General features: G+C 49.1%; 1 protein-coding gene across 10 annotated transcripts; it reads left to right on the forward strand.

Annotated features, from left to right (window-relative positions):
- Nucleotides 1-1,246: 1,246 nt before the first annotated feature.
- Nucleotides 1,247-25,748, forward strand: ZFYVE27 (zinc finger FYVE-type containing 27). Of its 10 annotated transcripts, none has more exons than XM_017880263.1 (13): nucleotides 1,247-1,334; nucleotides 2,590-2,787; nucleotides 7,795-7,865; nucleotides 9,475-9,661; nucleotides 13,320-13,415; nucleotides 14,521-14,633; nucleotides 15,374-15,513; nucleotides 16,344-16,430; nucleotides 17,810-17,830; nucleotides 17,991-18,135; nucleotides 22,178-22,224; nucleotides 22,551-22,632; nucleotides 24,099-25,742. In XM_017880263.1, exons 2-13 carry the CDS (start codon nucleotides 2,591-2,593, stop codon nucleotides 24,161-24,163), a joined length of 1,251 nt encoding a protein of 416 aa, XP_017735752.1. In that variant the 5' UTR covers nucleotides 1,247-1,334; nucleotide 2,590; the 3' UTR covers nucleotides 24,164-25,742. The 10 variants fall into 10 exon arrangements, with proteins under 10 accessions (XP_017735752.1, XP_017735745.1, XP_017735759.1 ...); XM_017880256.1 differs by having other exon boundaries at nucleotides 1,249-1,441; XM_017880270.1 differs by having other exon boundaries at nucleotides 1,249-1,441; nucleotides 16,359-16,430.
- The last annotated feature ends 1,808 nt before the right edge of the window (nucleotides 25,749-27,556 follow it).

Below are 27,556 nucleotides of genomic sequence, written 5' to 3' on the forward strand. Positions count from 1 at the left end.
GGAAGTGTCCATTAGATTTAGCAGCTAGGATGTCACAGGTGAGCCAAGTAATATGGAGGGGAGCAGGACTACAGTCAGTGAGGAGTGAACTGGGCGAGGAAGCAGCAGTAGAGAGCACTTTACAGTGAGTCTTCCAAGTCAGGTAGGAAAGAGGGGGTAAAGTTAGGCTAAAGGAGAAAATTTCCATGAATTTTGTCTCTAAAATGATGATTAAGAGTTAATGAGTCAAGATTTCAGGCCTGTTAGAGCAAAGCCCCAAGGAAATAAGAGTTGGACCCTGGAGCACAGCTGAGTCCTGGCTGGAGGGGTGGGCCTGTTTCTGAAAGGAGATAATGGAGGAAGAAGTGCAGATAAAGCTCTGTGGCTGCTTGAAGAGGGAAGCGATTACTTCCAGCTGGGGCACTCAAGGAAGGGATACAGACATTTGAGTGCCAGGGGCATTTGAGGGTAACAATGGAGGGGTTCAGTTGGCCAAAGTTAAAGGCAGCTGAAAGATGGCAGGGGACGAGACCAGGAAATGCAGACCAAGGTGGGTGTGGTATGGTTGGGGTGCTGGGGTCAGATGACACATAAGCTTCAAATTCCCGCTCCCAGTTGCTTCTTAGCTGCGTGTTCCTAAGACGTTCCTTAACACGTCTGAGATTCCCCATCTGTAAAATGGCGACAACCCTAATAGGGTTGTTGAGGACTAGATAATGTCTAAAAAGAGCTCAGTCCGGTCCAGTGCTTGGCTCCTCCGTACCTGAGCGTCAAGTCACTACTGTAAAGCCATCGGACGTGTCCTTTAAGGGAAATTAACTGGGCCACACGATGTGAAGTGAACTGAGCTGGGAGAAGCCTGCACAGGACCTTGTACACAGTAGCTACTCAGGAAACAACTGCATGCTCTGCTGAGCATCTCATATAGGATACGGTTTCCGTCTTTCCTGGGCTCACACATAGTGCCCAGTTCAGTTCCAAAGTTTGAAGGAAAGAGGATGAAGATGTAAATTCTTCAGTTAAGCCTCTCGCCAACTGCTCCCTGCGGCGAGGCAGGGCAACGAGGTGCACGGTCGCCAAGCACGTGCTCCCAAGGGTCCTCAGGTCTTTGTGAAACGCGGCCAGCCAAGGACAACGATAACTCCAGCCTGCAACGCGCGGGGAAAGGCGCGCAGGCGCACTGCTGGCAAGGGGGGGGGGGCTCACCTGTGCTGGAGTGGGCGGAGCTAAAGCCGGAGCGGCATGACGTCATGAGGACGCAGCCGCAGAGCGATTCGCGTCCCGGAAGCGGCGGCGGTGGCGGCGGCGGCGTAGACGGAGGAGATTTTCGGACCTGCGACTTCCGAACGGCCCTGGTAGGAGGAGCGGCGTTCGGCCGGGGCGGGCCTGAGGAAACGCTCTGGGGCCCAGTGGCTCTCTCGCTGCTCCTTCCCGAACCTGCCGTCTCGGAGCCAGCGGCCGGGTACGTGAGGTGCCGGCCCCCCCCCCCCCCCCCCCCCACCCCGCGTCCCCGGGCTGTGTGTAGTTGGGCGCTTGGGCGCAGCAGGGGCCGCCACCTGCTGGCCCCGCGAACTTGGGCGTGGCCTTCCCTGTCCTGCCGCACGGGCTCCATCAGGCCCCCCTGGCTGCAGAGGTCTTGGCCAAGGCCAGTGCGGGCGTCGACCTACCTCACCCCTTCCTGGGCTTCTACCTGGCGCCGCTCTGTGCCTTTTTGCCCTGGCTCGGCCTGCGGTGATTTCGGCTCCCGTTGGTCCCTTTGTCCCATCCCCTCACCATCCCATCAGGTCGCGGCTAATTGCCTGGGACTGGTTTATGTTGCTCTTCGCCGAGGTTCCGCCCCCTCGTTTGCTGCTTAGCGTTCAGGGTAGGACTTTGAACTGGGAAAGACCGTAAAGGCTCCTGGGTTTCCTCATCAGAGAGGGCAGAAGGGAATGGGGCGTTGTGTTGCCGACTGCCCTGGGCGGAGATGGCCCAGGAAGTTGTTGGGAACTGAAGGGTTAGAGGATGGGGCGGGAGTCCTGGAGCACGGTATTTCATTCACTCATTCAGCAGGCATTTGTTAAGCACCCACTGTGTACAGAAACAGTCGTGAATGGCGGCCAGTTAAGAGCAGAGAGTTTTACTTTGACGTAGTAAGTGCTCTGCAGTTGATCTTAGCCACAAGGCCAAGAAGCGATGTGATGTGATAAGTGCTCTGTTAGGGTGAGTACGTGATCCTTTGGGAGCATTGGGGAGGCTCTCCCAGTCCAGAGTTGGAGGTGTTGGCAGAGACTTGCCAGAGTAAGGGAGTGATGTTTAAGCTGATACCTGAAGGATGAGTAGGAATTAACCAGGTAAAGAGTGGGAGAAAAATGTTCCGGGACATCATTTCATTTCAGCCCATGGGCTTCCTCGCTACAGCGATCATTTATGCTTGGTTTTTATGATTTTTAGTTTTGATGGATCTGTGGGGAAAAGAGCATTGGACGGAGAGTCCAAAGAGCAGGATTTTAGGTCTGAATTCACTTTGCCTTGCTCACAGGTTTACTGTGGCACCACCTGAAGCAGTAGGTAGAAGTGTGTTGGGGACTAGATGTGCAATGCAAATGTTGGTAATTATTATGGTTACAGGATGCAGACATCAGAACGTGAGGGGAGTGGGCCGGAGCTGAGCCCCAGCGTGATGCCCGAGGCTCCCCTGGAGTCTCCACCTTTTCCTACCAAGTCCCCAGCGTTTGACCTTTTCAACTTGGTTCTCTCCTACAAGAGGCTGGAGATCTACCTGGAACCCTTGAAGGATGCAGGTGATGGTGTTCGATACTTGCTCAGGTACAGACTTTGTGGAGTTGCTCGTGTCTGCTGTGCCTTCTGCCTTCCTGCTCTGTAGTAACTAACACCGGCCGTTTAGGCAGTGCCTGGGCTGTCCTTTCTGCCCTAGTGAGGAGCAGTTCTGGGAGGTGTTTTCGGCCTCTGGGTTTATCTAGGCCTACCCTGTGTCTCAGACCCAGCCCAGGAAAGGCAGATACTGGGAATGATCCTGCCTTTCAGCAGGATTCTTCTTTGTGACTGAATAAGCTCCTTCCTCCGGACTGCTGGACAGCCTTGAACATCAGGCCTTCTGCAGCTTAGAGCAGGCTTAATTTTTTCCTTTGCTCCCAATATTGGCTTAATTAATATTTAAAAATTAGGGTATAATTTTGAACAAAAGTTTAAGAAATACAAAAATCTATGAATAAGCAGATACCATTTTCACTATTTTTTTTTTTTGAGACAGGATCTTGCTGTGTTGTCCAGGCTGGAATGCAGTAGTGTGATCATGGCTCACTGTAGCCTCAACCTCTTCGACTCAAGCGATCCTCCTACCTCAGCCACCGTGCTTGGCTAATTAAAAAAAAAAAAAAAAATTGTAGAGAGGGTCTCGCTGTGTTGCCTAGGCTGGTCTTGAACTGTTGGGCTCAAGCGATCCTCCTGCCTCAGCCTCCCAAAGTGCTGGGATTACAAGTGTGAGCCACTGCGCCCAACCCATTTTTACTAATTTATCGAGATTATGGATTTTAATTTTTTCCCTCCTATCCTGCTTTGATTTTCATTCTCTATAATTTTCTTTTTTTTCTTTTGGCTTATTTTATTACGTTAAAATTATTATTATTATTATTTTGAGACAGAGTCTCACTCTGTTGCCCAGACTGAAGTGCAGTGGTACGATCTCGGCTCACTGCAAGCTCTGCCTCCCGGGTTCACACCATTCTCCTGCCTCAGCCTCCCAAGTAGCTGGTACTACAGGCACCCGCCACCACGCCCAGCTAATTTTTTGTTTTTCAGTAGAGACGGGGTTTCACGTGTTAGCCAGGATGGTCTTGATCTCCTGACCTCGTGATCCACCCACCTCAGCCTCCCAAAATGCTGGGATTATAGGCGTGAGCCACTACACCCAGCCGTTAACATTATTTTAAATTACTTATATGGCATTCTACTCCCTAAATATGTCAGTTTTTATCTCTAAATAATTTAATTAAGGATGTTTCTTTCAAGATCAAAGTAATATCATACCTAACAAAATTAGTAACTTCTTGGTATCATCCTATACTCAGTTCATATTCCATTTCCTCAGTTGTACCATCTATTTTGGCTAAATCACATTTCAGTCCAGGACTGTGCATTGTTTGTAGTTACTATGTCTTTTAAGTCTTTTTTCAGTCTAATCGTCTCTCATGACGTTGACTTGCTGAAGAGACTGAGACTGAACTGACTTTCCTGGAGAATTTGCTGCCGAGATTTGTCTGGTTTCTTCCTCGTGGTGCAGACTGGAAGTTAGATTTAAAGGTTGGATTTGATTCAAGTTAGAAAAGTTTTTTTTTCCCCAGAGGTAAATGTTGTGTCCCTGATATTGCATTGCATCAGGAGTCACACAAAAACCTGATTGTCCTAAAGAGCAGAGGTTTTTAACTTGGAGCCTATGGGTGAATTTTAGGGATTAGTGAATCCCCTGAAACTGCATGTAAAATTGTGTGTCTGCACATGTGTATATTTCTAGGGAAAAGCTTCTAGTTTTCATCAGATTCTCATAAAGACCTTCAACCTTATAAAATACCTGAGAGAGACTGGTAGGAAGCAGGGTGAGGGGAGTTAGGTTAACCTCTGAGGATGCCATTGCATATTTATCAACGCCTCAGGCTGGAAATAGTGGATGGTTTGTTACTAGTTCTCTGGCCAAGGCCCTATATTTTTCTTGTTCATCTAATTAATGTCAGTATCTGTAGAGATGAGCTAGTCAGTGTTCCAGAGCTGTGTTCTCTACTGTAAAATCACTGTACTCTTGGCACAAGGGGTAGTGAGACAGTATGAGGGGAGGCTGTTTTCTCCTTTTATAATCTCAGCATGATGTGAAGTTTGGTCTTCTTTAGGAGAGAGGCTGTGTCCCCTGGCACATTCTTTGTATGTGTGTGTATTGCCCTTTGTGGCAAAGTATGAAAGTTAAGTATATCCTGCCCTGCCCTCCTCCTTTTCCTCTACTAGTCTGTAGGGCTTCTTAGCATACTAATGTGTTAGGGTTTTTCCATTTTATGGAAATTGGAGGATGTGGTAGGATTGGTTAAAAGCTGGATGCAGGAGGAGCATTGGACCTAAAAGCCCCCAGGAGCCTGCGGTTTCTGTGCTGCTGGGAGAGGGAGCATTGGTCCGTGAAAGTGGCTGTCACGTTAGTTTGTGCTTTTGATTGTTCTTTTCTTAGTAAAGAGGATTTGACTTTGAAGAGGGACCTAATCTTGGGCTCTGGCTATTAGGTCTGAAGCCTAGAGCTGCAGTAAATTGTTAACAGACTCTCTTCTGGGATCAGCTACTCTACTGCTTGGGTCTCCTGGGACCAAAGTGTCAGTAAAGACATTTTATAGAAGGCAAGAGGCTTTAAAATGAAAGTGACTTGAGTGGTAGTGTGATGTTTTTATTTCCAAAATGGGATTGGCTTTTATTTCACTTTTACCCTGGTAGCTGCCACTAGAGGTTCTGAGGCCTAATTAGGGTGGTACAGGTGGAGTGTGTTGAATTTCAGGAGAAAGACAGAGATGTCATTTCATTCCCTTACTCATAAATTTTATTAAAAAGTAAAAGCCCCTTTACACTGTTGGTGGCAGTGTAAATTAGTTCAACCATTGTGGAAGACAGTGTGGCGATTCCTCAAGGATCTAGAAGCAGAAATACCATTTGACCCAGCAATCCCATTACTGGGTATATATCCAAAGGATTATGCATCATTCTACTATAAAGACACATGCACATGTATGTTTATTGCAGCATTATTCACAATAGCAAAGACTTGGAACCAACCTAAATGTCCATCAGTGATAGACTGGATAAAGAAAATGTGGCACATACACACCATGGAATACTATGCAGCCATGAAAAAGGATGAGCTCATGTCCTTTGCAGGGACATGGATGAAGCTGGAAACCATCATTCTCAGCAAACTAACACAGGGAGAGAAAACCAAACACCACATGTTCTCACTTGTAAGTGGGAGTTGAACAACGAGAACACATGGCCACAGGGAGGGGAACATCACACACCGGGGCCTGTTGGTGGGTGGGGGGCTAGGGGAGGGATAGCATTAGGAGAAATACCTAATGTAGATGACGGGTCGATGGGTGCAGCAAACCACCATGGCACATGTATACCTATGTAATAAACCTACACGTTCTGCACATGTATCCCAGAACTTATAATAATAATAAAAAAGTGAAAGCCCTGCATAAATTAGTTAACCTCATTCAGTAACTCTGAAATACTCTCATTAGAGAACAAGAAAATATATTTAGCCCCGGCACGGTAGCTTACGCCTTTAATCCCAGCACTTTGGGAGGGCAAGATGGGCAGATCACCTGAGGTCAGGAGTTTGAGAGTTTGAGACCAACCTGGCCAAACCTGGCCAACATAGTGAAACATCCCGTCCCTACTGAAAACACAAAAACCGGCCAGGTGTGGTAGTGTGTGCCAGCTACTAGGGAAGCTGAGACAGGAGAATCTTGAACCCAGGAGGCAGAGGTTGTAGTGAGCCAAGATGGCGCCACTGCACTCCAGTCTGGGCAACAGAGCGAGACTCCGTCTCAAAAGAAAATACATTCAATGCTTTGTTTGCCAGCAATTTACCTGTTTATTTTTCTGATATTTGTTTCTCTCCTAATGACTCACCTTACATATTGTCACTGCCTTTAGAATTTGGGTGTCGTCGCTTCATTGTTGCATCTGTGCTTCTCTTTCACTACTAAGTGTCCTTTATCGGAGATGGAGCCAGCAGCATTTGCTTGTTCTCAGCAACCTGAGTCTCTGGTCTTCCTTCCCTCTTTAGGGGATTCTACATTGCCATTTGGTGGTGGTGGTGGTGGCAGTGACTGTGTCTGTGTTTGCTTCTGTCTGTTCCAGCTCACTTAAGGTGTGATTGCTAAGTGAATGCTGCACCCTACTTTCATCTTGATTTTTAATATATTAAAATATTTACTACTGTTTCTCCTTTTGAATTAATAGGTATTCGGCCGGGCGCGGTGGCTCNAAAATAAACTCTCAGATAAACTCAAAGTTTCAAAAACACGGACATAAGAAGATAAAGGCACAAACGGGGCCAAAGAAGTCCACAATTTGTTCTTTCTTGATTTCCGTATTAGTTGAATCTTGTGCAATGATTATATATTCTTAAGAAATTATAAAAAAGAATAGAGGAAAATATTAAAAATGTTTGTCAGTGTCACCTCTTAAGGAGAATACAGCCTTACAAAACACAGGTTAAATGGTATTAACTGGGTTTCTTAACTGATTTTTTTTTTTTTTTTGAGATGGAGTCTTTGCTCTGTCGCCCAGGCTGGAGTGCAGTGGCGCGAGTTCGGCTCACTGCAAGCTCCGCCTCCCGAGTAGCTGGGACTAAAGGTGCCCACCACCACACCCAGCTAATTTTTTTGTATTTTTAGTAGAGACGGGGTTTCACGGTGTTAGCCAGGATGGTCTTGATCTCCTGACCTCGTGATCCACCCGCCTTGGCCTCCCAAAGTGCTGGGATTACAGGCGTGAGCCACCGCGCCCGGCCTTTTAAACTGATATTTTATAAATTCTTCTTCCTTTTGGGAGAAAGCACTACAGACCTAACAGTTTCCTCACCCCAGGTGCTAATGTGTGACATCTTACCGCCTCTCCTGTGCACCAGTCCAAGTGAGAGGCCCCCTTTTCGTTTCTCCTTGACCTTCTGTGTTCCAGGCCTCCTCTCTGGTTTGATGTCCCATCTGTGCCACCCGGTCTCCCCTCCCCAGCTGGAGGAGTGGCTCTCTGTAGTGATCAGGACTCTCTGTGTTGTAGGTGGCAGATGCCTTTGTGTTCCTTGCTGACCTGCCTGGGCCTCAACATCTTGTTCCTCACTTTGAATGAGGGTAAGAACTGCCTTCAGGGGCCAGTGGTTTTTGTGAATGAATGTGGGGGAAAGAACACCTGGATGCAGCCCCACCCTGTGTGTGGGAGCTGCTCTTGTTGTCCTGGAGTTAGTGTTCCTCTGTGTCTGCTTGGAGTCAGAAACAGGCTCTAGAGGGACAATCCAGGCTGAGCTGCCTGCTGTGACCTTGGGCAAATTATTGGACTTCCCTGTTAAGGCCTAATTTTCCTTATCTCTAGAGGGAGGATAAAAATGATGCTTTCCTCCTAGAGTATTTGTGAGGAATGCGGCAGTCTAGGCATAATACTTAGCACAGTGCCTGGCGTGGAAGAGGCAGCCAGTGCATTGTAGCTGCTCTCAGTATTATTGTTGTTTCCTTCTTGACTTCCTGCTGAGGATGCATTCACCTTTTTCCGTTTTGGTTTTCAAGCGGATTCAAGGGTCATCTGGGGACATGGCATAGGTGAAGGTACTGGGAAGGGGAACTGATAAGGGATTTTTGCCATATCTGTTGCTTTTCTCTGGTTCAGCTAGTGAGCCTAGCAGGAGCTGCTGGGCAGTCATCAGCAGTGAGGAGTGGCATAAAGCCTTTGAGATAGAAGTGTGGACACATGGGTGTCTGTTGGGGTCCTGAGTCATGTCTCCTATGAACCTCTTACTACAGTACGTACCGTGACCCTACCCTGTCGGTGGTTGGCACTGGCAGATGGCCACATAAAAAGACCCCTCAGGGTGAGAATAAAGAGTCTGGGACAGAATGTTTGGAGGAGCTGGGCCATTATTCATGTTTTTGTTCTTATATTTACCTTGTATTTCTCAGTTGTCTTCTTTGTTTCCTCTGGAGATAGGGGTTGAGTAGGTTGAAAATAAATCCAGTTCATACAAGATCTCATTTTCTGTTTCTTAGTTGGACTCATCTTTACCTGTTCAAAACTTCGTAGGATGTTTGATTTTTTCTATATTTTTTTTGATGTTTGATTTTTTCTATATATGCTCCCAAAGTAAATCAGTTCCTGTGACATGTTTAATAAGCATTTATTATGTGCCCGCTGCTCTGTTAGCTTGCTGTTGGGGTGCTATGTTACACCCCAACAAAAGAAGTGCCAAAGAAGTTCCTCCTTTGAATTTTATCTCGACTTCGCCATTTCTCAAGGCACAGGTGTCTGCAGTGTCCTAAAAGCTGAACGAAAGACCTTCCAGTCTTCCTTAGTGGCCCAGAGGTCCGAGTGTCAGGCATCAGGAGCACCTGGCAGTCACACTCCAGCGTGAGCCTCCTACTGTGTGCTAGCAGCATCTTAAAATGTATTAAAAGTGAGGATGGAGCCACAGCAGTGACCAAAGGGACAAAGTGCCAGCCCTCAAGAGCTTACTTAGTAGAGGAGACAACAGACATGCCTGTAATGTGTCATGTGGTGATAAGGTCTATGAGAAGTGAAGCTGGGTTAAGGGGACTGGAGAGTAGGGGTGTGACACTGTGTCATACAGGGCCATCAGGGAAGGCCTGACTGGCAGAGCCCTGGAGGAGGTGAGGAACAAGCAGTGGGCGTCTGGGTGGGCCGACTCCTGGTCTTTGCTTACCTGTGTTACCTGCAGTGTTTTTGATTCTGTAGGTGCATGGTACTCAGTAGGTGCCCTGATGATTTCAGTGCCCGCCCTGCTGGGCTACCTTCAGGAGGTTTGCCGGGCACGGCTGCCTGAGTCCGAGCTGATGCGGAGGAAGTATCATAGCGTGAGGCAGGAGGACCTGCAGAGAGTTCGCCTGTCTCGTCCTGAGGCCGTGGCTGAGGTGAAGAGCTTGTGAGTATGGAAGAGAGGCCAGGGAGGTGGGGGAACAGTAACAGCAGCCATGACATTTAAGTGCTAGCTTTGTGTGCCAGACATTATATTAGGCAAACCACAGCTGTTATTTCATTTAACCTTTTTAACAGTTCTGAGAGGTAGCTAATATTAACATCTTCCATTTATGGGTAAAGAAAAAGGCTGACTTACTTAGCTAGAAAGTGGCCAAGCTGGGATGAGAATCTAGATCTGGCTGTTTTCACAGCTCCTGTTCTTTCTGCTGGAGAGACAGTTTAGAGTCTTGATTAAGCATGTGCATGTATAAGCCACTGCCTGGGTTCATATCCCAGCTCTCCCATTTACTTGCTGTGTAACATTGGGCAAGTTGCTTAGCCTCTCTGTGTCTCAGGTTTCTCGTCTGTTAAAATGGAATGATAACAGGGCTTACTCACAAGGTGGCTGTGAAGATTGAACAGGTGTCTGGTACCGGGGAAGTGTTGAGTAGATACTAGTTATCACTATACTGTTCAGAAACTTCCTAAACATAACAGAGCTGGTACTTCTGAGGAAGCATTTTAAGACTTGAAAAATACTCATCTAACAACTTCAGTAGCAGTGGGCATTTACACTTCCCTTCCCTGGAGTGGGATCTCTGCATTCTCTTGAGATACAGTAGGGGCAAAAGAAGTTATAAACAAATAGATATCTGGGCCTCACCCCAGAAATTCTGAGTCAGTTTTCTGGAGTGGGGCCTGGATATGTAGTTTTTTTAAAAAAGACTTTCTTACTTTGAAATAGTTTTTTATATGTGTGTGTATACATATATACACACACACACATATATATATATATTTTTTTGAGACGGAATCTTGCTGTGTCGCCCAGGCTGGAGTGTAGTGGCACAATCTCGGCTTACTGCAAGCTCTGCCTCCCGGGTTCACACCATTCTCCTGCCTCAGCCTCCCGAGTCGCTGGGACTACAGGCATCCACCACCATGCTCGGATAATTTTTTGTATTTTTAGTAGAGACGGGGTTTCACCGTGTTAGCCAGGATGGTCTTGATCTCCTGGCCTCGTGATCCGCCCACCTCGGCCTCCCAAAGTGCTGGGGTTACAGGCATGAGCCACCGCACCTAGCCGTTTTTTTGAGACAGAGTCTTGTTATGTTACCCAGGCTGGAATGCACATCTCGGCTCACTGCAGCCTCGGCCTCCTGTGTTCAAGCGATTCTCATGCCTCAGCCTCCAGAGTAGCTGGGATTACAGCTTCCACGTCCAGCTCATTTTTGTATTTTTCGTGGAGATGAGGTTTCATCATGTTGGCCAGCCTGGTCTCGAGCTTCAGCCTCAAGTGATCTGCCTGCGGCCTCCTAAAGTGCTGGGATTGCAGGCATGAGCCACCGCACCCAGCCTGAAATAGTTTTAAACTTAAAGAAGTGCAAGAATAATACAAAGAACAGCTTTATGTCCTTTACCCAGATAGAACAATTGTTAACATTTTGGCGTGTTGGCTTCGTCTGTCTCTCTACATATACATATTCTTTTCTTTTTCCTAAACCATTTGAAAGTAAGTTGCAAACGTAACTGTTTACCCCAAATACTTAAGCATTTATTTCCTAAGAACAAGGACATTCTCTTATATATCCACAGAACTGTAATCAAAATTAGGAAACTTGGCCGGGCGCGGTGGCTCAAGCCTGTAATCCAGCACTTTGGGAGCGGACGGGTGGATCACGACGTGTCGGAGATCGAGACCATCCTGGCTAACACGCGGTGAAACCCCGTCTTACTAAAAAATTACAAAAAACTAGCCGGGGCGTGGTGGCGGGCCCGCTGTAGTCCAGCTACTCGGAGGCGAGGCAGGAGAATGGGGTAAACCTGGGGAGGCGGAGCTTGCAGTGGAGCCCCTGAGATCCGGCCATTGCCACTCCAGGCCCGGGGCCGATAGAGCGAGACTCCTCTCAAAAAAAAAAAAAAAAAAGCACATTAGGAAACTTAACATTGATAACTAATGTATAATTTGTAATCAGATTTTACCAGTTTTATTAATAAAGTTCTTTTTCTTCTTTTCTTTTCATTTTCGTTTTCTTTTCTTTTCTTTTTTTTTTTTACTTTTTGAGATGGGGTTTTGCTCTGTCGTCCGTGCTGGAATGCAGTGGCATGATCATGGCTTACTGCAGCCTTGACCTCCTGGACTCAAGTGATCCTCCTACCTCAGCCTCCTGAGTAGCTGGGACCACAGGCACATGCACCATGCCCTGCTAATTAAAAACATTTTTATGTAGAGATGGGGTCTCACTGTCTTGCCCAGTCTGGCTTTGAATTCCTGGGCTCAAGCAATCCTCCTGCCTCAGCCTCCCAAAGTGCTGGGACTACAAGTGTGCGCCAGTGCAGGTGGCCTAATAAAGTTCTTTGTATCAGTTTCCCTGATCTGGGATCCAATTCAGGATTATACATCATGTTTAATTTTTTTTTATGTTTCTTTAGTCTCCTTTAATGTGGAGCAGTTCCTCGGTCCTTGTTTCTTGTGACATTGACATTTTTGAATAGTGCAAGCTTATTATTTTGTAGAATCTCCCTCATTTTTGGATCGTTTGGTTCCTTGTGATGTGTCATGTTCAGTGCATCCGTATAAGGAGGCACACGATGTCAGGAAATACTGACTTTGATCACTTGGTTAAGGCATCTGTACTGTAAATTACCATTTTACTCTTCTTTGGTAGTAATTTGAGGGGAGATACTTTGAGACTATATAATTATCTTGTTCCTCATCATTTTCCGACTTCTTAAAAATCCATTGATGGGTCTTGCCTTAATCAGTTTATTACTATGATGTTTGCAAAGATGATCTTCTAATTATTCTATTTGCATTTTTTTTAACTGGCTTTCTACTATAAGAAAGCTCTTCTTATTTATTATCAGTGTGAACTCATAGATTTATATTTGATGAGTTTTTTATTTTATATTTTATTTATGAGAATCTGTTACTGTCATTATTTATTTTGATATCAAATTGTCCTAAATTTGGCCAGTAGGAGCTCTTTTGGGTTGGCTCTTGTTTGCATTGGTCCCTGTCAATTTTGAGTGCTTCCTTACTTTATGGTACAACAGGATCGTCAAATTCATCTTATACTTCCCTGCCGCAGCCCTGAAATCAGCTTGTCTCCAAGTTCCCTGGTTTGCCTTCGGAAACCCAGATCTAGGTTTAGATTGTGCTCATGGCTTCTGTGGTTCATCCATGTTTGAAAAAACAACAGCCAGAACTCCCCAAGTGAGTCTGTTTCACATCCTAGGTGGAGAATATCATGCCATTTTTTCTGACAGCTGCTGTGTACCTGTGAGGTGGGTCCTCTGATCCTCATTTTATAGATACAGAAGCTACAGCCCTGGAGAAGTTCAGTAGCCTGCCTGACATCAATAGCTAGGAAGAGACCAAAGAAGGAACGTTCATACTGTTTCCACCTCAGCAAGAGGCTCCAAAAAGGGGACTGAAATGTAGCTGGGGTGGCTTAGCCAGGCCCGTTTCTCCCATGCTTTCTCAACCCCTCTCTCTTTAAGCATATGGTGAGTGTGTTTAGAGAGATTGACCATCCCTAGCCAACTGTACCTGCAAGGCTCCAGGCTCCACTTCACAGGGCTTCTGTCCTGCCCACTCACCAAAGCCCCTGTGTCTGTAGCTTGATCCAGCTGGAGGCCTTCCTGAGCCGCCTGTGCTGCACCTGTGAAGCTGCCTACCGTGTGCTGCACTGGGAGAACCCTGTCGTGTCCTCACAGTGAGTGACCCCTCCTCTCCCACCACTACCCTGTAGGAATTTGCAGCTTGAGCCCGAGCAAAGCCAGCTGCCTTGAGAGGACCTCTGCCCCCTCCTACCTCAGGGGAAGAGCTCGCCTCCTGGGCTCTTGTGTGTGTATCTGCACATACGCTTGTGGGCTCTAATGTAGGCTTTTGTTTAGATGCTTTCTTTTATGTGTGGTAAAAATATTTTAATAATAGAAAAATAACTCACCGTGTAATCCACTGTGCAGCCCAATCTCATGTTTGTTTTGCTTGCTAGAATTTGTCATATGCATCTACTTTATGGATGTATAATTTCGTAGTGTATGTTTGATTTTTCTTTTGCTTTCCACTTATCATTGTATTAAAGATGATTTTCTTTGTTGCTATATAGCCTTTGGAATTATTTATAATACCAGATTAATATAGATAGCAAATATAATTTATAGAACCATTCTGTTATAGATTTAGTCAGTTTCTCTTTACTAACCCCATGGTAAACATTTTTATGGATTTAGCTTTAATCTGTTAGAAAATTTTTCTTAGAATAAATTCAAGGATGAAACTACCATATCAAACAGAATGGGTGTTTTTGAGGCTCTTTAATGTGAATAATAGTGATAACTAATGTTTGTTGTCTTCACCTGGTGCCAGGCACTGCTCAACATGTCCTCTGTGTTACCTCACTCTTATGGTAACTCCATTCGGTAGGCGCTATTTCAGTCCCCATCTTACACGGGAAGGGAGCCGTGCCCAGAGAACCAAGAGACTTCTCAGAATGAGAAGTGGCAGAGCTGGATTCAATCCCAGTCTGTCTTACTCTGGACTTCAGAGTCTAGACCTTGAGGAGTGATCGTGGTTGAACCAGTTCATGTGCCCCCAGCTGACACCACCTCAGCCTCACCAGCATTAGATGTTTGCACCGGTGACATGTAGTTCTCTGTCTTCATCGCCATTTTCCACTGGTTTGATGAGCGGGTCTTGTCAGTTTATTAATGTGCCCAGAGCTGTGTCTCACCTGGACCCCGCTGTGGGTTTGCTCCAAACCCGTCTCCTTCTGCTGTTATGAATTTCTGATCTTGTGGTTCTTCCCTGTCATCCAGGTTCTATGGGGCTCTTCTGGGCACGGTCTGCATGCTGTATTTGCTGCCACTCTGCTGGGTCCTCACCCTTTTAAACAGCACGCTCTTTCTGGGGAATGTGGAGTTCTTCCGAGGTGAGCCCTGGAGGGCCTGACAGGGACGGGGCCCAGGCTGACTCTGATGGCTAGGCTAGGCTCCCCAGTTCTGTCTCTATAGCTAATCATCAGTTTGCTGTGCTTCCACAAGGGGCAGCACCACACTGGGGTCCTCTCTCATGGGCTCTGTGTCTTTGAGATGTTAGATGAAGCTGGAATCTCACCGGGGAGGGTGCTACCATTGGGCTCCCATCTCCCTTCCCTCCCTTCCCAAGGCAGATGAATCAATGCTTATATGATATGGCTTCTGGAAGATGAGGGAAGGATGTTTTCCCAAAGCCGCCTCCCATCCCCTGGGGTGCAGCCACCTGGAGTTGCCACCACCATGTCTGTGTGATCCCAGAGTACCCGTCTGTTGTCTGGCTTCTAAAGCGCTGAAGCAGTCTGGAGAGGCACTGAGTCACAGAGGCCTGAGTCTGTGCATATGTTTGGGTGATTGCTGTATTTGTTTTCCTCCCTGTGGTAGAGTAATTAATTACAGAAGCCATGATTTATTGACCATTTACTACATTTAATCTCTGTAGCCATCTGGGGCAGGTGGTGGTATCTAAGTTTTGTTTAAGAGGCTCAGGTTAGATGACTTGCTCAGAGTTAGGAGGGCGACTCTTTCCTGTAGCAGAGGGAAGAGAGGCCAGTCAGCTGCAGAAGTGGGTACCCCCAAAGTGCCACTCATGGTGTCTCATTTTTGCCTCCTACCCTGTTCTCCATTCCCTGGGTAGTTGTGTCTGAGTACAGGGCATCTCTGCAGCAGAGGATGAACCCAAAGCAGGAAGAGCATGCCTTTGAGAGCCCTCCACCACCAGATGTTGAGGGGAAGGGTGGTCCGATGGACAGCACGCCTGCCCTCACACCCACGGAGGTAAGTGCCACTGTCAGGGCAGAGCCTGCTGTGGCAGCTTGTGGGCCCCCTTGTTATCAGCTTGTTTATGGCTCCTGGGCTGGCCTCTGTCGTAGTTCCTGCTGTTTCCCAGGCCTTATCTCCCCTGAAGTGTTTAATAATAATAATTGGAATAAAAACAGCTACTCCGTGCTTCGTTGAGTGCTTGCCCTGTGTCAGATGCTGCTCCAAGTGCTTTATAGACAGACAGTCATGTCATGGAGTGCAGGTTCTTTCTTTCTCCTTTTCTTTCTTTTTTGTTTTAATTTTTTTTGAGATAGGGTCTCCTTCTGTCACCCAGGCTAGAGTGCAGTGGGGCAATCACGGCTCACTACAACCTCCACCTCCTGGGCTCAGGCAGTCCTCCCGCCTCAGCCTCTTGGGTAGCTGGGATGCAGGCATGTGCCATCATGCCCAGCTAATTTTTTTGTATTTTTAGTAGAGATGAGGTTTTGCTACGTTGCCCAGGCTGGTCTCAAACTCCTGGGCTCAAGTGATGTGCCTGTCTCGGCCTCCCAAAGTGCTGGGATTACAGGCATGAGCCACCACACCAGGCTGGTGTCTAAGACCCCAGCCCTGTGGTTCTAGAGCTCGTGCCCTCAACCACTGTGTGATGCGGCCACTGTAGGGCCAGCCGTGCTCATGCTTCCATCTTCCCCACCCTGCCAGGCTAGAGGTTGCCCCTTCCTGTGATTTCCTTCTTTCTTGCAGTTGTGCCATTTCCTGGTGTTTTGGGTAGCCTGGATGCTGGCTTGGGGAGGTGGTCCTCTGCCTTAGGGAGGAACGCTGCCATCCTTCTCCTTCTGTCATAGAGTCTCTCTTCCCAGGACCTCACACCGGGCAGCGTGGAGGAGGCTGAGGAGGCTGAGCCAGATGAGGAGTTTAAAGATGCGATTGAGGTGGGTGGCCCTTCCCCAGCATCCTCTATTGAGCAGGCCAAAAATTGGGTGGTCCTGGAGCTGTTTTTTGTTTTTGTTTTTCAATGTCCAAGTGAGAAGCTAAAACTTGCTGTGAGCTAGAACTGGTTGAAAGGGTGCCACTGAACGCCTCCCCGCTCCTGTTTCTTGTTGAGCCAGCTGTCCTGGGTGCCCAGGGCAAGAATGGCTCTGGAAGTCTCCAGGTAATGCCCTACTGGGGGAGCTGGATGATTTCTGGCCTTTGCTGGAGACCGTGGGCTTGGTGCCTTTGATATAGGAAAGGCAGCTTTTGAGGAGGCTGCTGCCCTGGGTCTCCGCTCTTCTGCAGAGTGAGTTCCATAAGATGTCCCTTTGCTGGGCAGGGAGGGGAGGTTGGAGAAAGTATTTGCATGGCCAACTGCTAGGTCGGGAAGTTAAACAGCCTTCTTGATTTTAGGATGGTGATTCAGACTGGTAGTTTGCAGAAGTTGTTTTATTTGGCATGCACAGTTTCAAAATAATTTTTTGAGCCAATGTTTAAATATGGAGAGCTTTTTGTTAGAACTGCAGGTTTCCAGTTTCTCTGGTAGCCCTGAGTATGCAGCAGTAGGTGTTGCTAAGGAGCTGCTGTCCCCTTTACGCAGGTCACATGTGGCTACAGGTGGTCTTCAACACCCCTGCTGTATCTTATCGCTGAGATCAAGTGGCAGTTGCCATTTGTCACATTTGCGTTTGTTTTTCTTAGAGTGGGATATAATTTCTCTTTATTTATTTCTCTTTGTAAAGTGGGAAATTGAGATGTAAGAAAAACACCTCGTGGATTTCCACTAGGCCTGTGATTTACCCCAATTCACCTCAATCATACATCAGCCCAGGCCATGCAGGCATTTTTCTGATGGCTAAAAGATTGCTCCAAAACTTTGATATATGATTATAGACCGTGAATCTTGGTGGAGGGAATTTGTAGAGCAGGGGTTTTCAAGCATTTTTGTTCATGACCTATAGTAAGGAACACATTTTGCATCTTGACCCAGTTCACACTTAGGTCTGTAAAATATGTAAAACTTAAGTGAAACAAGTTTCCTGAAAATACATTTTAAGGGATATTTTCTTTCCTTTTTTGTTCTACTCAAATAAAGATCTACTAAATTAATATCACCCAGTTTGAGAAACAGTAGTACCCAGCTTTTTCCAAGGCTGTTCCATGCTGGGATCCTCTTTTGGTGGGGGCGTCTGTCAACGTAACCATTTGGGAAGTGCACAGAGCTCAGAGCAGTGCTTCCATGCTTCCCTCTGCTTGGGGGCCCCTCCAGGCAGCTTCTTTCTTCTTGCTATCTTTTTCTCTCTGTTTTCTCTCCTCTTCCCCGCACCTTGGGAGGCAGGAGACCCACTTGGTGGTGCTGGTAAGTGGAAGGCTTGGTGGGTGGGCAGGGGCTGGGCTGGGGAGGGTAGCTGAACCGGTTGCTGCCACACCTCGTGGGGGCTGCTGTGCCGGATGCCTCTGCACGCAGGTCCCGCAGTCTTGCAAGAGGTGGGCAGGACTGGAAGGAGCTGTTCCCACAGGAGGATGATGAGGGTGTCCCGTGCCCAGCAGAGGATGAGCTGGCCCTGCAGGACAACGGGTTCCTGAGTAAGAATGAGGTGCTGCGCAGCAAGGTGTCTCGGCTCACGGAGCGGCTCCGCAAGCGCTACCCCACCAATAACTTCGGTTCGGCCAGGGCACAGGGCTGGGCTGGTGGGGGAGTAGGGGGGGACTGCTGGGACTTGGGGGGGGAACACCCAGCCACCGGGGCAGAGTCTCAGAACCGTGGGTACTGACTTGTGACAAGAGCAAGGAGTGAAGGTGTGTCCACGGGACCCTGGGGTGCTAGCAGATGCCTGACAGGACTGTTGAGGGAGTGGGTGTGGGTTCCTTCTTGTCCCTCTGTACTGATTGGACATTCACTTGTGGGAAGACAAGGAACTCAGTTTGGGAAATGCCATCCCAGGACTGCAGAGAACCGTAATCCTGACAGAACTTCAGAAGGCAGTGTAGCATGATGGCGAGGAACAGAGTGGAGTTTCATCGCTTGCTGCAAATCCCAGCTCAGCCAGGTGTCCTTGAGCAAATTATTTCACACCCTGTGCCTCAGTTTCCCCTTCTGTAAAATGGGGATCATCATTCTAACCTCATAGGGTTGTTACAGGTCTCATGTCAAATGAGACAGTAGTACTTATGAAGGGCACAGTGCTGGTTGGTTCATAGTGAGTAGTGGGTGCGGTTAATGTGGGAGGCCCTGGCCCACCCCCGTGGGTTCCTAGGATCCTGTCTTGGTCTTTCTGATCCAGCTGGAAGCAAGTTGAAGCAAACATTGTTTCTCTGGACATGATAAGAGCCCTGAGTTCACCTCTTCCCAGTCAGTCGTTATTTTACTGAGGGTTGGGGAGAGCGGTCAAGGAAGGCAGCTTTGGAGAAGGGTGGACTTGACGGTTAGCACAGCTTGGAGACCTGGTTTAGATCAGCAGCGTTGGGAGCTGAGCCACATGACAATTGTGGAGGAAGCCTAGAGTAGCTAGGTTGACCTGGGAGCTGCTTGCTCCTAAGGAAGGGCCCTCCTGCCTGCTGTCAGATGGGAGGAGGGGAGGGTGGCACTACTGTGGGTTCTGGTGTCGAGTGAGTTCTAGGGTCTGTGCCCTGGAAGAAGCCTATGGAGTTTATCTTGAGAAATTTAACTCAGGGCCCCCAGGGTCCTGCCTTCCTACCCCCACAGCAACCAGGGCAGTTATTTTCTCAGGATTAGATGTCCTGGGCAGGCTCTTTCCTTCTGCTGTGTGAATGTCCCCCAGTTACTCAAGATCTCTTTCTTTTTTTTTGAGACAAGGTCTCACTGTGTCTTCCAGGCTGGAGTGCAATGGCATGATGACAGCTCACTGCAGCCTCGACTTCCTGGGCTCAAGTGATCCTCACAGCTCAGCCTCCCGAGTAGCTGGGACTGCAGGCATGCAGCACCATGCCTGGCTAATTTTTTTTTTTTTTTCTAGAGACAGGGTCTTACTTTGTTCCTCAGGCTGGTCTCGAACTCCTGGGTTCAAGTGATCCTCGTACCTTGGTCTTCCAAAGTGTTAGGATTACAAGTGTGAGCCACCACGCCTGGCCCCTTTTATTTATGCTGCTGGCTGACTTCTGTAGGGCATTCTGTATGTTCATTGATCTATTTACCCTCCATACTTGCACATGTGTGATCTCATTTCATCCTTACTGTAGGTGTGACAGGAGCAGGCAGTTCTTAAGGGCTCAGAGCAGCCAGGTTCCAGCAGTCCCCAGTAGCACTACACACAAGAAGTATTACTCTGGTCCAGCAAATAATTTATCTATTTATACAACTTCTAAGTAAAGATACTTAGTTGTTCCCATTTTACAGATGAGTAACCTGAGGTAAAAACAGTGCTTTGCCCAAAGACTTTAGCCTGGAAATGGTAGAGCTGTGACTCAAATTCAGATCGTCTAATTTGGCTCTTGTGTTCTTTGTACCTCTTCATCCTCCCTCTCCATTTTCCCTTTGCCCTCATGTGTGGAGTCCCTTGTTTTATGCCTGTCCCGCTTTTGTATTTGATTTTTGATTTGGATAATCTCTGCCAGCATGGGCAGAGGCCTTTTCAGTTTCCCTCAAGGATGGCAAGGGCAGAAAGTGCTTCTTTTCTTAAACCCCTCTTAGCTCCTCATCCTTCAAGACCACTCACTTCTTTCCCTTTTCTGAAATGTTCTCAAGCTCTTTGCCGTGAGGGCAGGTGTAGCAGCTCTGCTCCTGCAGCCTCTGCTCATGGGTCTGGGTCCTGAGAGCAGGGCGAGGGGAGCTGCTTTGGGGGCTATCTTTCTCCATTTCAGCTGCTATAATGAAATACACTAAGCCGGGTGGCTTTTAAGTAGTGGAAATCTCTCTCAGTTCTGGAGGCTGGAAGTCCAAGATCAGGGTGTCAGCAGGATCAGGTTCTGGTGAGGTCCATTTCCGCCATCATAGACAGCACCTTCTCACTGTGGCCTCACGAGAAGGAGGGTCACAGCAGTTCCCTGGGGCCTCTTTTATAAGGGCACTAATCCCATTCACGAAGGCTCCACCCTCATGACCCAGTCACCTCTCAGAGGCCCTGCTTTGAGTGTTAGGATTCCACATGTGAATGCTGGGGGACTGTAGCAGGGGCCATTCTGTTTACCCCTGCCCGTGGATGAGGGGATGCATGGGGAGAATGAGGGCAGACTGTGCAGGAGCTTCTCTGTGGCCTCTGTGTGGGAGAGGTCTTGGTGGGGAGGGCCCTCCTTTGTCCTGGAGGCTCCGTAACTGTTGCCCTGGCAGGTCCCACTGGGCCTTAGTGCCCCTGCTCTCGTGGCCTCGGTGGCATCATCACATGGTGAGTGGGGATGGGTGAGTCCAGGCCGTTGCCGAGAAGGGGCAGAAAGAGTTGGTAGGTGTTGGAAGGGAACATCACCTGACTGAGGTGCTCTCAGTGCCCAGAGCCCTCCCTGGCTCTGGCCTGTGTGTGGGTTCACAGCTGTCTCACCAGCCCACTTGGCTGTCCTAGGCTGCTTGGCCCTGGCATCCCATTCAGTTCAGAGGAGCCCTTGGGCACAGGCCAGTGTCAGTCTTTGAGTAGCTCCTTTTGCCTGTCCCATTCACCTGCGTCCCTTGTTAAGGAGAGGCTGGGGCAGGCTGGCTTCCCCAAATTCTTAGTGTAGGGACAGAATCTTGGAGCAGCAGTTTCCTGGTTTGGCACCAGCAGCAGGCTTGTTCTTCTTTTTCCCTGGCTGATTGACAGAGTGGGCATTTACCTGAAGCGCTTTGGCCTCAGATTTCCCCTGGCTCTAGCTCAGGTCTTCCTTTCCCTGAACCTAGGGAGTCTCTTTTAGCAAGAACTTCAGGTGATTTTGGCTGGACAAAGGAAGGGACCACATGTAGCCGTCAATAAAGCTTTAGGGCCTTTGTGTGAAAGTGAGGCATGGTGCTCTGTACCTGCCCAGACAGGTGGTCCGGCTGGGTCACAGCAGGACTATGGGCCCCACATCCCAGCAACCTCCTCCTTCCCTATCTTTCCTCTCCCTTTACACCCTATTGTTGTCTTCTAGCCTTTTTCTAAGCTGCCGTTGCCCCTCCACTGTTGCCGGGCACTTGGCCATCCTGGCATCTCTGGTAGTTTAGGCAGGACCTTGCCTTGCTCTGCGTCCCCTCATGCCACTCACTGCCTACCACAATTGAGCATTCTACCTTTCATGTCTTCTCGGAATGTGCCTGGCTCTCAGCTTCTCTCCTACAGTCTTCAGGGGACAGAAAGCAGGAGTTTGGGTTTTTAGGAGGAGTTTCTGTCTTTAGCCTGTGGGTGGAGTATTTGTAAGGCATTGCTCTGGAAAGGGTCGTGTTAGGCAGGTGTCATTTGGGGATGCCTGTGGTCAGGTCCCTGCCAGCTTAGCTGGCTTTCCAGGAGTGGATTCTGCTGGGTGCTCTTTGAGTTCTGTTGAACCTGCAGGTGGAGCCACTCAGCTCTGGAAGGGTTCAGGGACTGGTACCTATGTATGGCTGGAGACATCAGTTCTCAGGGGCTATCAGTCTTCTTAGTTTGAGTCCTTTCTGGCTCTGAATCTGGCCTTGCTCCCTGGCTCACTGTGTCCAACCAAGGAGGCTGGGCAGGTGTCCTGAGTTTCCCATTTAGAAGTGCTAGGAGCAGGTGAGCGTGAGAGTCCTGGGATGGGCGGGGACTGAGCTGCTGCCTCTGTTTCTCAGGGAACTGCACAGGCTGCTCGGCCACCTTCTCAGTGCTGAAGAAGAGGGTGAGTGTGAAGTTGCATTTGTTGGGGACAGCGTCCTTGGGACTGTCGGGTGGGGAGGAGTTGAGGGGAGTCATTGAGGAAGTCTGGCTCGGGTCACATTGGGCCTGGCAGTGGCTTTCTGGAGTGAGTGTGCCCTCCCCTGCTCCTGTGCCACCTTTCACCAGCCTCCCCAGGGGGCATTCCATTTGCTCTCTTTCCTGCTCCACTTGGGTACCTCCCAGTCCCAGTTTCCTTGGGTGGGATCAGCTGGTGTAAAGGAGGGAGGCGCTGAGAACTCCAGGTGCCTGAGGGTGGGGGACACATCTGACCTTGGCTCTTGTCTGCAGCGGAGCTGCAGTAACTGTGGAAACAGCTTCTGCTCTCGATGCTGCTCCTTCAAGGTGCCCAGGTCCTCCATGGGGGCCACAGGTGAGTGGTGCAGGTGGTGGGAGGGCTTGGTTGGTATCCCATCAAGGGGATGCCACATCGTGGCAAGGGGGCGAGGGTGTCAGAGGTCAAGGGAACTTGGGATTGTAGTCAGGCCTATGGGAACGTTTCCTCCATCCCCTTTAGCAAAATCCTGAAACATTTGGTACATGCCGAAGAATAGATATGATGTACCTGTGAATTATGAAGGGTAATAACAAGATGAATACCTGTGGCCACTTCCCTAAAGTTGAAAAACAAGAGCACTGGCAACATCCCCGTGGCTCCCAGCACTGCTCCTGCCTTCCTGGAGTCAATCCCAGCTGCACTTTTAATCCTTATTTCCTTGGCACTTTGAACAAAAGTTAAAAATCCCTTTTTTCCTTTTATAAAAGCTGTACATCTATGTTGTAAATAACACAGATAAGCAAAAGGAAGAAAAATATTCCTGATTTCTTCCGGACAGAACAATCAGACATGGACCCTGCTGCTCATTAGCTTGCATGTAGAATAAAAGCGCGTGCATATTCCTGAAAAATGTGGTCATGTTTCATGTACCGTTTTGTAATATAACATTAAACCAAGTTCTTTTTTTTTGAGATGGAGTTTCGCTCTTGTTGCCCAGGCTGGAGTGCAGTGGTACGACCTTGGCTCACCACAACCTCTGCCCCCTGGGTTCAAGCGATTCTCCTGCCTCAGCCTCCCGAGTAGCTGGGATGACAGGCACGCACCACCACACCCGGCTAATTTTGTATTTCTAGTAGAGATGGGGTTTCTCCATGTTGGCCAGACTGGTCTTGAACTCCTGACCTCAGGTGATCTGCCCGCCTTGGCCTCCCAAAGTGCTGGGATTACAGGTGTGAGCCACCATGCCCAACCCAAGTTCTTTTCTCTTCCAATGCAAGTAACACATGCTTACTAACTAGAAAATTTGGAAATTATTAAGCAGAAGAAGAAGGAAGAGAAAAATAACCCTGTAATCTTACCACCCAGAGATAACCACTGCTAAAACATTTTGGGAAGTTTCACTGTAACATTTTACTTATTTTAGTCTTATTTTTTTGAGACAGAGTCTCGCTCTGTCACCCATCCTGGAGTGCAGTGGCACCATCTTGGCTCACTGCAACCTGTGCCTCCTGGGTTCAAACAGTTCTTGTGCTTCAACCTCTTGAGTAGCTGGGATTACAGGCATGCACCACCACGCCTGGCTAATTTTTGTATTTGATATTTTATTTAAAAGACATTTTAAAGGTGTTCTGTTGGTGCCACAATGATGTCTAATTCATAGCACAGGAGCAGCCTGCTGTTGGCATCATCATGCCCGGGATCCCTAGTTCCCATGGAAAGAAGAGTCTCTGCGGGCTGGGCCGGGGGTCTGTGTGGGGCATTTGGGAGGGTGGTTCTAGTAGTTGGGGCCATGAACCAAAGGGCACAAGGAAATGTCTCACCAAGTTCTTCCTCCTTTTCAGCCCCTGAAGCCCAGAGGGAGACTGTGTTTGTGTGTGCCTCCTGTAACCAGACCTTGAGCAAGTGAGAAGAGAGGCCAGGGTCCAACCAGGCACCCATTCTTGGGGCCAGAAGTAGGCCCCCTACTCTCCCCACCCCTGGCCCCCTATGGTGTGTGCTGGGCAAATGTGGCCTGAATGCTAGGTAGGCTTCCCCTTCTTTCCTCGCTCTCTCCAGCTGGATTCTGGAGCTGTTCTCCACCCCTGAGAGTGGCTGGCAGTGGCTGCTCTCAATCCCTTGGGGAGAGGAGCCCCTGGAGGGCCTGGCATGTTTGCCCTGCTCTGCCTGGGACTGAATGAGTGGACTCAGGGCTGGGCAGGCAGTAGCCACCAGAGGGCAGCAGTGAACTAGGCCAGGTCTGACTGGGGTCTGATGACCAGCGTCAGTGTGCCTATGCCTGGGAATTCCAGACCTGAGGTTGGGAAAAGAGGTTTTTCTCCTGTAGGGTACTGGCCAGGCCCTCAGCCTCAGAGAGCCTGCAGAAGGGCTTGGGAGTGCCACACACCATCTCGGCTGATTGAATGTCCTTCCAGGCACCAGGATCTCATCATTTCCCCCATCAGAGGGTGTGGCCAGGCCTGACAAGACCAGGGGTGCTTCTAGAAACAGGGTTGAAGTTCCCAGATTCCCCCAGAGGAGAATGTGTATAGGAGGGGTTGCCTGAGTCCTTCAGCATTAAGTGGAGGAAAGCATGGGGAAGCCCCAACAGCTGGACAGACCTCAGCCTCCCCTCGAAGACGCCTCCATTCACAGACTCAGCCCACACGATGCCCTAGTGTCCCCAGCTGCGCTGGAGCAGCTGCAGGGCACTCGGATCACAACTTCTGCACCCTCTGCGCAGAGTCTGGGCAGTCCTCTACTGGCCCAGCGCTCCAGCTTCCTTTCCCTGCCTCTTGTCCCATGGAGTGGGAGGCCAGGTGAGTGGAGCAGAGGTCCTGAAGCCCTTGACCCCTGGGGGCCTGGGAAGTATAGGATCTCTCTGGGCTGGGTCCTGGATGCCGGGGCTATTCCCTGGAGGACAATCTCAGTTATGGGATAAGGCCCCTTGGGGGTCTCCATTTTCTTTCCAACAATTTCATATTCACTGCTGGACTCTTACGGGCTCAGTATCTCTCCCTTAGCCATGAGCTGGCTCAGGCATCCCTTCCCTTCCCTGGAGCTGCTTTGCCTTTCTAAAGTATTTATTTATTTATTGCATGGTTCCTGGGAACATGTAGCACAAGGAATGGGATGAGGAGAAATTGGGAGGGGGTCTCCTACTTAGAACTCTTCCCTGGAGACATGGACTGCCTGGGACCCAGGACCCATGAGGGGGCTGAGAGGTTTCTACACTCGGGGAGCAGGGGTGCAGAGAGGCAGGTTGGGGAGACAAGGGACCCATCCTAGGCCCAGGCCAAGCAGTTTAGCTGGGACTCTACAGCCAGGGACCTGCCCAGGCCAGTGGAGGTGCCAGAGCCCTGGGGAGCCTGGCACGCTTTGGTATCGTATCGCCTCTGTGTCCTGTTAGGAGAGTTCAGTACCCTGTGCTTTCTTTACACTGGAGAGGAACTAAAAGGATCTCTGTGTCTATGGAGAATTGTCAATAAAAAGGCCTCAAGCTTCTTGTTTTTGTCCTGTCTTTGTGTTGGCATTTTCCCTGAGACTGGAAGACCAGATCTCCCTGGTACTGCTGGAGTTTGCAGGCCTGGGCAATTCCTGCAGGACCAGGCTGAGGGGTGGGCCTTTGGGGCACCCTGGTGGCAGGGGTGTGGGGGCTGCAGCCTGGTCTGGGTGTGAGCTGGGGGCCAAGAGGAGGAAAGCTGTGCCTTGCACGCAGGAGGGGCTCAGCACATGCTTGTCGGATTGACTTGAGGCCTAGTCTTGTGACCAAATTGTGAGGGCCCAGCACTGGGGGTTGGGGTTGGGACTAGAACTTGGTAAATACCAAACAATGCAGACTTTAGAATGGAAAGATTTTAACTAATCCCTCTGAGAAAGCCAGAAAGGGTGAGCCTTCAGGGAGGCCGAGAGCGGCAGGAAAGAGGATTGGATATGAGATGGGAAGTACACACCATGCCCTGAGCTGGGGCAGGTGGGTGGCAGGTGGCTGGGTGCTGGGCACTGGTAAGGGCTTTGCGTGCGGTATCTCATTTATTGCTCGCAACAACTCGAGGTAAGCACTGTTCCCCCGAAGCAGGAGCAGACTCCCCGCAGAGGTGGAGGGTGGTGCCTGGCGCTGCCTGCTGTGGCCCAGCTCCATGCTTGGCCCCTTTACCATCTGTTGGAGCGGTGCTGGGGCCTGCTGGCACAGGGGTGCTGCCCCCAGGCTCACTGTGCTTTCCTCCTCTGGAAAGTGCACCTGATGGTGATGTGCATCTGGTGTGGGTGCTGTGAGAGAAATGAGAGAGTCCGCGGGAGGCATGGGGCATGGTGCCTGGTATGCTGGACACACTGGCTCCTGTCATCCTGGCCACCTTTAGAGGACAAACAGCTCTGTCCTGGGTGGCTTAGAATAGTGATCTTTTTTTTGTTTCAAACCAGAGAATAATTTTAGATTATTCTTCAGAGAAGAGTATCAGAAGCACGAGTGTAGTTTGGAAAAGCAGAGTCAATACATTTTATTTTTGGAAAATGAAAATGCCAAATGTTGGTGAAATCTTGACCATAACAGCAGTGACTTGAAGCCTGTGCTTGCAGGCATGGATTACAGAGATGGGAGAAACATGAGTTTCCATCCTTGGGTAGCAGCCTCAGAGAAGGGGATGCTAGTGGGCCTTGTCCCCTTGAGGTGCCCCTGAGAGTAGGCAGGGGACATAACTTTCAATTGCAGGTACCACTGGGAAGCGAAGTCACGAAGGGATTGTGCTTTACAACTGGCTGCATCCACAGCATGGAGAGGACCTGCATATGGGTGGCCTGGAAGACAAATTGTCCATGTTTGAAAAAAAAAAAAAAAAAAAAAAAAAATTTGTTCTCAGGCCCCTGAGGAACCAGACTCTGCTGCAGCCCTGGCGCCTGCTGGGGCAGGTCTGGGGCTCCAGCTCCCACAGCCTGGTGTGGGCTTAGGGCTCTCCCGATCCTTTTTGTGGTTGATTGTGTTGAGCAGCCTCCTGTGAGCCGTGGCTGGCAGTGGTTTCTGGTATCTTAAGGATTTTCAGCCCTGGGGCTGAAGCTATATGAAGTTCTGTGTTCATCCCCTTGTTTCCCTGGAACCTTCGAGGCACCCCCTAAGAGAGGTCCTGGCCCAGCATCTGTCTGATAGCTGGTGGCCCTCGGGATAACACCTACATTGATGGAGCACCTGTGCCAGGCACCATGCTGAGTGCATCATCTCATCAAGACCTCATGATAGTCTCCAAAAGTAGGTTCTGTTGTTAGCTCTGTTTAATTGATGAATAAATGGAGGTGTGGGGAGGTTAGGGAACCTGCCCAAGGTCACATA

This window comes from Rhinopithecus bieti, unplaced genomic scaffold, assembly GCF_001698545.2.
Source record: "Rhinopithecus bieti isolate Rb0 unplaced genomic scaffold, ASM169854v2 scaffold_425, whole genome shotgun sequence".
NCBI classification, from domain to species: Eukaryota; Metazoa; Chordata; class Mammalia; order Primates; family Cercopithecidae; genus Rhinopithecus; species Rhinopithecus bieti.